The 13,769-nt window shown below is 32.4% G+C and overlaps 1 protein-coding gene and 1 pseudogene across 1 annotated transcript in view; both read left to right on the top strand.

The window, feature by feature from the left end:
- The window catches only part of LOC113383694 (A disintegrin and metalloproteinase with thrombospondin motifs 7-like), a 54,580-nt gene that overhangs the window by 21,792 nt on the left and 19,019 nt on the right, over positions 1-13,769 (top strand). The window contains exons 9-11 of the mRNA XM_026621944.1: positions 3,228-3,309; positions 7,267-7,381; positions 11,948-12,072. Coding sequence (XP_026477729.1) covers positions 3,228-3,309; positions 7,267-7,381; positions 11,948-12,072 — 322 coding nt within the window. The remainder of the gene's footprint in view (positions 1-3,227; positions 3,310-7,266; positions 7,382-11,947; positions 12,073-13,769) is intronic.
- LOC113383008 lies at positions 1,539-2,207 on the top strand (annotated as a pseudogene).

Below are 13,769 nucleotides of genomic sequence, written 5' to 3'. Positions count from 1 at the left end.
AGATCAACCTATTTATACAATAAATGAATTCTTTAATCTAAGTTAATTATTAATTGTCATTAGGTTAATCTTGAGTTGTTCATAAATATCACTGATATTACTATAGTTATATTTTAATATTGTGATAAAAATAATAATTGTATTGACGTAAATTGTAAATATTGAATTTAAATAAAGTATCTATCTATCTATCTACCTATATATATATATATATATATATATATACATATATATGTATATATATATATATATATATATATACGAGGTCTGTTCAAAAAGTTTTCGTAATTTTCGTTTTTTCAAAAAAATATTTATTTATTCGTCTACATTAATGTGGTCCCCTTCAAAGTAGTCCCCCCCAGATATAATACACTTATGCCAGCGTTTTTTCCAATTTTCGAAGCACCCTTGATATTCACTTTTTGATATGTCCTTGAGCACTCTCGGCGATTTTCTTCAATCGAGGAAAACCGCCGTCCTTTCATGGGTCTCTTCAGCTTTGGGAATAGGAACAAGTCACACGGAGCCATATCTGGTGAATTTTTGCACTTTGCAACACTTTATTTCATTTTTTACGCAAAATTTAATACAAATTCTTTGACTTTTTCAATTCTTCCATTGTAAAAATCGCCGAGCTCAGAAAAACACGTCGAACCTTAGCGACTACCACAGACAAAGTAAACAGTGAATATAGCTGAAAATTTCATCATACTTTAGGGGCATGTATACCAACACAATAAAAAAAAAATTTTGACAATCAGACACTCCAGACCCGCGAAATTTAATTATTAGTAATTCCGGGTACTTTTTGAATAGACCATGTATATATATATATTTAATTTGAGTTAAAAAGTCGGGCAATAAAAATAGTATGAGAGTTTTTAGAAATTTATTCATTAAAAATCGATACGATTCGACTAGCATCTTAGTCTTCATTCAGTGGCAATCAATTTAACTATAAAATATTTATATTAATGTAACGCCAGACTTTTCAATTCAAATTAAGCATATTATATCAACATCAAATTCAAGACTATTCAAATATATATATATATATATATATATATATATATATATATATATATATATATATATATATATACATTGCTGGATTTACAGTAGGGGCAATCGGGGCTACTGCCCAGAGCGGTAAATTTTGGGTATAGAAAAAAATTCTACACAATATAAACAACACTTTTTTGACAACATTTTTATTTCAAGGAATATTATTAACAAAACATAATACAATTGCAATGCAAAATTTGGGTTGAAATAACCGATAACTAAAATTTATTATTTTGCATTGCCTCCCTTTCTGAACGTAAATTTTCAAATTGGTTAATAAATTATCAATTTTGGCAATTTGGCTAATATAAAGATCCGTCAACGAGCTGAAAGTTTAAGAAAAATATGTTCTTCAGTTCTCGATCCCTCTTAAAATGACGAATTTGTGCACTTCCAAGCTTATATGCAAGAATGTAAGAATCAATTTGAAACGATAAATATGTTACAACTGATGTATAAAAGTAGAGAGTAAAATGACTAACGACAGAATAAATTTATTCCCTAAGAAATCAGAATGCAGTTATGTTTCATGCTACTGCGAGGAAAATGTTTGGATGCTTTGTGATAAAGTGGGCAAAGAAAATGTGGAAGAGTTGAGTAGGTGCTACGCAGTTTTCGTATAGAATGAAGGACGAACGGTTCCGTTATGGCGACAAAAGGCAGGTCATGGAGATGACCATATTGTTATGTGGGACTATCATGTGTTTTTCATACACTCCACCCCAGCACAGTGTCTCGTATTTGATTTAGATTCCCAGTTACCATTTCTCACTCATTTTCATAAATATGTGACGGAAACGTTTCGATCAGATTTGGCATTGAATCCAGAACACCATAGATTTTTTCGTGTCATACCAGCTGATCAGTTTATAAATAGTTTTGCATCTGATCGCAGGCACGTGTTGAGATGGCACTTGGCTTAAACCACCTCCTTTGTATTTCTTGTAAAGATGAAGAACATAATTTAGATGATTTCATTGACATGACACATTCGAAAGGACTTGGAATAGTTTATAATTTAATTTCTTCTGTAAACAGGTTTTATTCGTGCACTAGCACATGAATATTTCCGAAATCGCCTCTTTTGAAACTCTTTATATTAAGAATTGTACTTCATGGAATGTGATACTGATAATAAACTTCACACAATTGTTAGGAACATGAATAATGAAATATAGCGTCAAAAAAAAAAAAAAACTCACTCATGCCATTGTGCCTTAAGACAAATTACTGAAACATTCCGTACTGAAAATTACATTTTATAAAGAGCTTTAAATTTTTTTGGAAAATGAAAAAAAAGACTCTTAAAACACATTTTTTGTATTTTGAAATTTTTCGAAAATTATGAACTTTTTGCAAAGCATTCGCGCTGCGTAGGTATGTCAAAGAAGAAATATCAACAATCACGAAAATTACCATTTTTCGTAATTGCCTGTGTCAAAACGTCTCCCTTTTAATACCAATCTAATATTGTTTAATTATTCAAGTCGATTTCAAGAACACGGATAAACTGATTTAAATGATTCAATTTCTATTGATAAAGAGACGTGCTGATTAGTTATTGGCCAAGGCAGGGCCAACTGTTTTGAAGATACGGGCCAAAATGCCAAAAATGATAACTCAGTTTTTGAGAAAAAAAACGTCCAATATTATTCAAAAAAATTACAGAATAAATAACTGCTTAAATTTGTGGGGGGCAGGTTTAGCGGTTTCGATGATCCAATAAAAAATATTGAAAAAGAAACATTTGGCGGACAAAAGCGAACATAAAACATATGCACTTTAAATTATCAGATATTTTAAAAATATCATAATAATAAGTATAAATTTTGTTTACATTTATATGCGTTCTGCAACATTGTTTAACCGTTCCACTGCGACGCGGCGCTTACGAGCTTCTATATTTTGTCCCTACGCAGCTGAAGCAGTTCGAAAGTTCGTAAAATTTCAGGGATGGGGCGGTATTTTTGCCAGTGCCCCGGGGCGCCTAATTTCTAAATCCGGCCCCCTATATATATATATATATATATATATATATATATATATATATATATATATATATACATATATTTATATATGATTTATTTATATATGATTATTTTAGATCTATTAGTTATTATATGTTTGCAAATTCTATTGCCATTTAATTAAATCTTGTACAGGTACTGTGATACGCCGTCTCCAGAAAATGGAGGTGAGCCTTGTAGTGGAATTAGCAAAAGACACAGGATATGTGCTACAGAGGTGCGATAATTACATTATATAAAATAATATGTATATATATATATATATATATATATATATATGTTTAATTTGAGTTTAATATTCGGGCGTAACATCAATAAAAATAGTATGAGTTTTTTTTAAAAAATTTATTTATTTAAAATCCATACGTTTCGGCTAGCATCTTAGCCATCATTCAGTGGTAATCAAGTTAAAATTTTGTATCCTAATATAGCATATGAAACCATTATTAATCCATGGTATGAGTATGTGCACATTGATAAGATATGTATTTTTTAACACAAACATCACAAATGGTAAAACACACTAATAATCATGATAACTTGACAAGTTGTCGAAACTATGTATTTACTCTTCGGAGTTTAGGATAGAAATTATCAAATTAAACATATATATCAACATCAAATTCAAGACTATTCAAAAATATATATATATATATATAATTATATATATTAATCAAATTAAACATATATATCAACATCAAATTCAAGACTATTCAAAAATATATATATATATATATATATATATATATATATATATACTCGTATATATATATATATTAGATGGTGGATTTGTAAATATTTTGTAGAGCTTCGAACAAAGAATCCAAAAATAATAAAAAACAAAAAAGTTTTTTAAAAAACCATTTCTTTATTTATTTACTCTATACGTTTCGGAACTACGTACGTCCTATCTTTAAGACATCTGTCAAGAAACATGATCTTGATAAGATTTAAACAAACAATATATTTAAACAAAGTAGAAAATGGTGGATTTTTTTTTATAAAATAGTGGAAGAGATAAAATTACAGAAATATAGCAATATAATCAAAATGAAAATAATGAAAATAAATGAGAGAATTAAATAACAAAATATTAGAAATGTTAGAAAATTAAAATGTTTTTACCCAATTTTTATATTCGCGGCCAAAAATTTCGATATTCGGATTTCGGATTCCAATGTGAGCCGAACTCAAAATTCTTCTGTTAATGCTGTCACTTTGAACTAATATAGAAAATTTTAATATAAGCCGCCTCGGCCGTATTCGCGCTATCGGTATTTTTGAGAATGTAAACCGATAGAATAAAAGCAACCTTATTTATTAGTTACAGTCCATGAATAAAATATATTTTTAGTAAAATTTGACTCAAATCGACATGAAATTTTCATTCCCAGTTCATTGAAGTAGTGCAATTTTTTTCAATTATACAAGCAATATATACGTGACATTTAATTCGAAAAATCTTAGTGGAGGATTAAAAACAATTTGTGCGATTTCTATATGAACATTGATCCGTATATGGAAAGTCTTTCTTTTAAGAGGCGAATTGCTGATGTGACTGTTAATATAAGTTTGAATTGAGAAAGCAGTTGAAAACTGCCGAGCAAGACAATATTACAAAGTTATTTAAACCATTGTCTTAGCTTCAACATAATTAATCAAAATGTACTAAAACTATAATTAAAAATTTTTTTTTTATGTAATATGCAATATCTTAAGTATAATATATTCCATATTAAAATTAGTTCGTAATAAATTTAGTATCACATTTAACATTAATATAAAACTTTTATATTAATATAAACCTCTAATCCTATATAAAATGCCATCCTGTATTGGCGGATTCTTTACTCGCGGCTTTTTTATGGAACGTATACCCCGCAAATAAAGAGGTTTTATTGTACCTATATAATTAATTAGAAACAATTTTATCAAAAAATGTGATTTTAAAAATTTCTTTTCAGGCGAAGAAACAAATTTTGAAATTCAAATTTTTAAGTTGTGTCTGTTTTGAGTTTGTTATACAAATCAAAAGTATTATTTCATCTATGTTAAGGAATGATCATTTGGTAACCAACTGATTATTTAATGGATAAATTTCAAGGAGAAACACTTGACTTAAAATCTGTGTGTATGTGTGTGCGATTTGTTTTTATATAACAGAATGTAAAAACTTAAACTAGTTGGTATTGGTATTTTGCCTTGAGGCAAGTTACACGAACTTCCCGATTTGTGTAAATAATTGACTTAATCCATGATAGATAAATTAATTTATGAGTAGTTAAAAGTATTCAAAGTGGATTTATTACACATGTCAACTCGGTCGGAATATTTTTTAAAAGCAAATTTTCAAAAATCAATAATTTTTATAATTGAGCCAGTTTTTTGTAGGACTCTAATTGTTTAGTATGTTCATTAAGACCAAGTACTCTATCGTTATACCAAGTAAATCGTCAAATTTTAATTTTAACAAATGTCAAAACAGCTACTCATTTTCTTCAACTTTAATGAATTTTTATAATTAAACTACTTGTCGTAAGGCCGTAATATTTCAGTAAATTCAATAAGACCATGATATATATCATCAAAAAAAGTTCCATGAAAATCGGCTTAATTTTTATTTCAACAGTTAATTACAAGTAAACGGCTCGGTAGATTTTCACCTAAAACTAATCAGTATCATTCCCAACTAATATCTTTCGAACAGTTTTGGGTTTTTTAAAATCGATTCGGTAGTATGAGCTTAAATGTGGACGAAAAGTTCAACACTTTTTTCCAAATTACAAAGAAACGGTTCGACCGATCGTAGCACAGAACTGAGAAACGATAATCCTTATCGAGATACATCAAATGGTTTTTGAATTTCTGAAATCGGTTCAGGCGTTTTTGAGCAATCGTTGATGAAAGTTCTAATTTTGACAAATGCCAAAAAACCATACTAATTTTTGCAAACTTTGACGAATTTTTAAAGTTAAACGAGTTGACGTAGGGCCGTAATATTTTAGTATAATCTAGAAGACTACGGTTTCTTCCATCAAAAAAATAATCATCAAAATCGTCGATTTTTTTTTCAAACTTTATTACAAGAAAATAGCCCGGCCAATCTCTACCAAAAACTAATCAGCAATATCTTTCAAACGATTTTTGAAATTTCAAAATCGATTCAGAATTGCGGGCTAAAACGTAGATGAAAAATTTTTCACTTTTCTGCGATTTATAAAAAAACGAGATACACTGAATGGCGTTTAAATTTTTGAAATCGGTCCAGCCGTTTTTGAGAAAACGTCGATTTACGGAAAAAAATTTGCTGACACACACACACACATACTTTTTCCAAATTTAGTCTTATTCGATTCAGAATGTCTTGAAACGTCAAAAAAACATAAAATTAGCGAATCGGATTTTTTGATGAAAACATAAACTTCTTCTTCATGAAGTTAATTATTGATCTTAAATGGATGTCTATATTGTAAAGTACAGGAACAGAGAAGTAAAATTTTTTTGAGTAGACAGACGTATAAAACTAACAAGAAAAAATGTTTTTTATTAATTATTCGTCAAAAAGTGTAAAAAAATCAAATAAGAATCATGTAACAGGTTGTGATCTGATCTAATGTTAACACTATTGGAGGCGTTCATAAGTATAAGATAACTTCCCGCAAATAACCTCTTAAAGATCAAAAATTTTAGGAGTGAAGTTTAACGAGTGAGCATTTTCCACAGGGTGCTGTACCAAGATACTTTTGAAATTTTTTTGTTTATGGTAAATCACACTTAGTTCATGTTGCCTCATTCTTTTGTGTACCTATTGTAAGGTTTGTCCAATGTATTGGAAAAAAACAGGCATTGCAAGAAACAGAATATACTATGTCGTAAAAGTTTGTTGAAGGAGTATAAGGATGAACCTGATACTAGAATGTACCAGGATTTTGGCAAAATAATAATATAACTCTTCAACGTATGGCATGTCGCAATTTGTTTCAGTCAATAAATAAAGAAATGTTTCTTTAGAAAAACTGTTGCTTTTTATTACTTTTTAATTTTTTGTTCGAAGCTCTACAAAATATTTACAAATCCTATACTCTATTATCTAATATATATATATATATATATATATATATATATATATTCATAATATCTAAACATTTTAATTATTTTGATATTTTTTGATCAGCCATGCGAATTTGGCCAACCTTCATTTCGGGATCTTCAATGTGCAGAATTCAACAACTGGATTTATCCAGAAGATGGCAAAACCCATACGTGGAAAGGATTTCATATGCATGATGGTATTTAATAGATTATATTTTAGCAATTCTTTTTATTAATTTACCGATTAGAATACACTCACTTTCCCATATTCGTAAATAACCGACTTAATTCATAAAAATTGCTATTTTGCAACTATTTGCATTGTGGCAATAAAATCTGCAACTGTTTATTTTGACAACAAACTTTCCGTTCACTATTGAAAACTAATAAATATGCAACCTCAATACAAATATTCATGATTTTTTATTATTCAATCGCTTTTCGTAAGCCAATAATATTTTGAGATGTATGTTTTTCATTCTGTCAATACAAGTAACTTTTTTTTGAACGATTGAAATCTTAAATCATTACCATTTTTGGCAACTTTTACACCGTATCTTTAAAATAGCTGAATCTGTCTTGGTTAAGTTAATCCACAGATTTTGATTTTGGAATTGACGGTCTCCTGAACGAGTATTTCAGCTTCTTTGTTGCTGTTCACTATGATCGTATCTGCGACGTTGTCAGCAAAGCCCGTGGGTTCCACCTGCTTTGGCAACAGGATCTCCAAAATCTCGTCGTAAATAGCGTTCCATAAATTGCCCAGCAAAATTGAGCCTTGAGGTACACTAGCTGTAACATCGTGCTCTTATTGACCTTTCGTCGTTTCCACTTTCTCTCGGCAAGGTAGTAGTCTAACATTCCTAGATTTTGGAAGAGACACACCTTACCACATACCATGCCTCTTTTGCTGTCTCCGTCATCTTCCGAATCGCACCGATTTTCGATCGACATTTTCGAAAACCATATTGGTTAATAGCAAAACCACCGGCGATGTCTAACATGCGCAGTGGTTTAAACGGCGTTGGTGTTATAGGGGTTCGCTTGCCTTTATCTAATATGACCAATCCCTGCCGCTTCTAGATCATAGGAGACGTTCTGGATGCTAGACAAGCATTGTAAGAGTTGTAAGCAGGATATATGGAAATTCTATTGCTACGGTTTTAATCACTGAGTCTGGGATGCCACCGGGACATGGTGTTTTTTATCTTGACGGTTTTCTCCCCCTCTTGCAGTTCCTGTTTAACTATTTTCCACGTAGCATGTCCCGCTGCAATGCTATTGATCATAGCTGGAAATTTGGGCGCTTCATAGTCCTTTCTCTACTGATCTTTGTCAAAATCGTTGAAAATATCCTTGCACATTCGGCTTCAGCCGATTATATGGCTTTATTCATAGTTTTCTTGGCCTGTTTGTACTCGTTTGCATATATACCTTGATCGAGAAAGTTTTTGCGGCTCTTGAGGCGCGGCGACGTAGAACGTGGCATTATTTTGTGGCAGTTCTTCTGTGATGACCGCCAATATGCTGAACTGTGTAGACTCCGATTCTTTAGTTGTGGCATAGAGACTTTACATGTGGTAATAATAGCGTTTATAGTTTGTGCCTCTTAGCATTCCAACTACACGTGTGAATGTTGCATGGTCGAGTCGGACCAGGTTCAATGCTGAATGTCACATGTTGTTAATCACTACCACTATATTCTTCAGTTACCGTCCGGTTTTCTATCATATTTACTGTCCGTGCAGTGGCCAACGTAATGTCGAGAATAGATTCCTGACGTTCCTACGTCATTTCTTCTGATGTCTGAATATTCGGCGCCCCATTCAGCACATTTCGCGTTGAATTTACCAGCTACTATGGCTTCTCCGTCGAACTTGCCGATAGCGCCCTCTATATTCGCCATTTTCTGTCGAAAATCTCCGATTCCTTCATTATCTGAAAAATCGATGCTCACAAAATGGTCGTGGGAGTCTTGATCCAGACGAAGCCCTCTCCACTTCTGTTGTCAATGACATTGGTTTTCTTCGAATTTATAATCCAGATTTTTGCCGTGCCTGATTTATTGGCGGAGTGAGGATAGCAGCCTTTTTATGTTTAGCTTCTGGTCCTTAGGTCTTGGTGCCTGGGTTACACCTGGCTGAATAGTTTCTTCGGTCTGCGTTGATTGCACTTTCATTACTATATGAGCTGCTCTATGCACACATTGATTATTTCCACTTCTTGAAAAACTGAAAAGGAGAACCCGCGCGTTGCTCGTCTCGGATTTTGATGAAACTTGGCACAATGGTAGATTTGATGCCCAAACTGACTCCGGTAAAATATTAGAGGCCTTTGAAAAGCGGTTTAATTATAAAATTTAATTAAAGTTTGCGTTGTAGCAGCGCGCGGCATGCATAGCTTGCGATGTTTTCCATTATCAACAGCAGATTGGCCGAGTGGCTATCGTCGTGGAATTCTAATTTTTGCTCCGGGGTTCAATTCCCGATTCAGATATATTTTTTTTATTTGATATTTATAATTTCATGTGTAAATAATATCAAAATTTATTTGATTTTTCAATTAATTTTATATTTTTCGCTAAATATTCTATAATAAAGTCATCCGCAATACCGGTAAATTTTTATTTTGATATTACTTATGAAACTTACGATCATATAAATGTTAAGTGATTCCTGAAACATTATAATTTTGTATTAATATCAGCAATAATACGGAAAAAGAGATATTATATCTCTTCTTTAATTCTCTTTAAAAGAGATATTATATCTCTTCTTCCGTATTATTGCTGATATTAATACAAAATTATAATGTTTCAGGAATCACTTAACATTTATATGATCGTAAGTTTCATAAGTAATATCAAAATAAAAATTTACCGGTATTACGAAGGACTTTATTATAGAATATTTAGCGAAAAATATAAAATTAATTAAAAAATCAAATAAATTTTGATATTATTTACACGTGAAATTAAAAATATCAAATAAAAAAAAATTAAAAAAAATAGATCTGAATCGGGAATTGAACCCCGGAGCAAAAATTAGAATTCCACGACGATAGCCACTCGGCCAATCTGCTGTTGATAAGGAAAAACATCGCAAGCTATGCATGCCGCGCGCTGCTACAATGCAAACTTTAATTAATTTTTATAATTAAACCGCTTTTCATAGGCCTCTAATATTTTACCGGAGTCAGTTTGGGCATCAAATCTACCATTGTGCCAAGTTTCATCAAAATCCGAGACGAGCAACGCGCGGGTTCTCCTTTTGAGATATTCGTGCGAAAGTACTTGGCATAATCATAACTTTTTGCGATTATAATAACATTTCGGAATGATAAAAACTAGCATTGTATAACTGTTTTTTTTTTTGACCATTGAATAATAATTTATTAACTTCTTGTAGGGCAAGTTGTAGTAATCGCAAAAAAAGCGAAAATGAAAATTTTTATATATCTTTACGTTTGAAAGGTTTCTCAACATTTTGGCATACCTTAGAAAAAATTTATGTATGGGTTTATGTGTGTGTGCGGATACAAATTTTCATCGACGATTTCGGGAACACGGTTCAACCGATTTTAATAATTCAAAAAGCATTCGATTCGTATTGATAAGGAGACGTGCTGATTAATTTTTGGCGAAGACATGTCTAGCCGTTCCGAATTTACGGGGCAAAAATGATCATTAGACATATGCACATCAAATTATCAGATATTTTATAAAGATTTTTATAATGTACATTTACATTTAGTGTAAATTTTATTGGGTACCGTACCAAGAGATTCAATTTTGAAGTTTATTTTTATGGTTCAAACAAATATTCTCGACATTTTCGACAGTATGGAATAACCGATTTGGATAATGTATAAAATATTCGTTTTGTATTGATAAGGAGACGTACTATTAGATTTTGGTCGAGGCAGGTCTAGCCGTTCCGACGATACTGGGCAAAACGTGCCAAAAACGGTAACTCAGTTTTTAAGAGAACGGGGCGTCCGATTTTAATAATTCAAAAATCATTTTACTTGTATTGACCAGATGAAGAGCTGATTAAAGTTTTTGGAAGGCAGGTCCAACGGTTATGGACTCTCAATAAAAATAAGTTAAAAAAATATCATTTGGCGGTCAAAAATGTTTATTGGGCTTATGCACATCAAATTATCAGATTTTTATAAAGATTTTTATAATGTGTACGCATTTTGTGTAATTTTTTTTGGGTTTCGTACCAAGATTTTTAATTACGGTACCGAAAGTTCTAGCAATTTGCCTTAAGGCACGATGCCATGCACCCCACTAGTTTATATAAGATTGATTATTTTTATTTCTCGAATGCTTAACTAAGGTTTCAGCAACTTGCTTTAGAGCACAATACCAAGCACCACGTTTTCAAATGCGTGATTAGATGAAGTCTACTAATTCCTTTAATCTGATAATATAATATTATTCTTCATTTGCTTGAACATGTAAATTTACAATTTGTGTAAGCGTGCATCTGTTGTTTGTACGATCGCTGCCCTATCATATTAGGTCCATAAAATACGAAATATATAGGTCCATTAAATACAATTTTTATTATTACTTATTAATTGTGTTTCTTGAATGTTACGGCATGGAAATTCCAAGCGATTTGCCTTAACAAAATACCACGCAACGCTTGTTAATTGTAACATTTTGTTTGAATTGAGGTTTCATACGTATAAATATAAATCATATATAACAAATGCATATATTCTACAAACTACATAATGCATTTTGCTTTCAGAAAATCCATGTATTCTATTCTGCGTCAATAACGAAAAAGTTGTCGCATCTTTGAAACCAAAGGTGATAGATGGTACTACATGTCATCATGGAATACGAGATATTTGCATCGGAGGCATGTGCACGGTATGAGTATGATCATTTATATACATAAATTAAGTTATTAAGCTCTCCATAAAGTGATTAATTTTAAGTTGACTTGAATGTTTAGAAACACAAAAACCCAATTTGAGGAACAAAAAAACTATTTTGTGTTATCATAGTATTAATTTTTGGTTTGCCGTTAATAAAGCTTTAGATAATTATTTTTTATTTATTTTTAAGAAAATAAACTTCTTTCTAGGCCTCCATAAATCAACGCAAACTATAGTTATTACAAATAAAATATTTAAGTCTCCTATATGATAAATTTTTATTATAAACCATCGTGAACTACATTTATTACAGTTACTTACAATACAGTTAATTATATAGACATGTAGCATAATAATGTAATCCTATGTTATTTATACAAACACATACAAACACACATACGGGCATGTATACATATACACGTGCACAGACCCGCACACGCGTGGAGAATCAGAAGATTGAGGCTTTGAAACGTCTCGAAACACTCCTCAGCAACCTTCACAAGATGATTAAAACAAAATCCAATATTCACATGGAGACAAAGCCAAACAGTCGTGGTGATAGAAAAATCAAGGGACACCGGAGCGGAAGCCGACATGGGCACTGGCAAAAGAAAGAATCGTAATTCTCCACACCCGATATACGGTCAGGTGATAAAAGGACTTAAAACCAAGTCCCCCGAAGATTGTGGCAGAGCAGAACACAAGAAGAAAAAGGCGACTGATTGCAAAGGTCCAATCAAAAAAACAAACAAAAGGGCTAGCCAAAGAGCAGATAGTAAAGTAGCAGCCAAAGGAGCGCCGCCTGGAGCCCAGGAGGAACCAGCGCAAATTTCTCAAACCCGGCGTACTTTTAATTCGACCAGCCGAAAAGGCAAAGTATGCCAAGATTCTTCGTCAAATAAAGCAGGGACGTCTCTGACAAGCAGGCCTGGTCGATGGTAGATAAGATCAACAAGACCTGACATGAAAAATAGCTGGAAAAGCCTATGAGACCCCAGCAATCATGATGCGTATAGCCTACAGAGGCACCACAGTTGCTACAGTAACGTTACCATCGGCTATGGCGCAGAAATTGCTCGACGGAGTCGGCATATTTTGGATTTCTGGGCAAACTGCCATATAAGAACTTCTTATAAGTTCACGAATTTTAGTGCAGAAGTAAAGTTAACCGTTCAAACCTTTGCATTCACGTTGACAACAAGGCCACAAAATCACTGGTCATCTATGGAAAACGGATACAACATCTATAGCCGTTATTTGGTCCTGTGGCTTTCCATTCAGAGTACAGTTACCAATGACAGTGTCGGCTTTGTATCTGCAACAATAGGTGGCATCCCCTTTTACAGCTGCTACGCACCACCTAGCCTTCCCATCGTGGGATTCACTAACTTTCTTGATTGACAAACCGAGGATGGGAAGCAACATCATTCAGTGGCGATAGCCAGAGATTTTAACTCCTGGACAGTATATTGAGGAACCAAGCATACCAACGCACAAGGAAGGAAAACACTACTGAAACTTTTAGTACACTAGACGTTGTCCTGCTCAATACTAGTGCTACGCCGATCCGAAAGAAGGAATTTTCTCAGAAAGTGGAAACAACAACGACTGGCACTGCTCCCCAAGAGAAATAAGTCACTAGATGAATCGTTATCCTACCGTCCACTCTGCATGTTGGATAGGATAGTA

Source organism: Ctenocephalides felis, unplaced genomic scaffold, assembly GCF_003426905.1.
Source record: "Ctenocephalides felis isolate EL2017-DRISC unplaced genomic scaffold, ASM342690v1 CF-g0.4_SCAFFOLD_03570, whole genome shotgun sequence".
Taxonomy (NCBI): Eukaryota; Metazoa; Arthropoda; class Insecta; order Siphonaptera; family Pulicidae; genus Ctenocephalides; species Ctenocephalides felis.
Note: the sequence above shows the minus strand (reverse complement) of the source record. Positions and strands in the feature narration are given on the sequence as shown.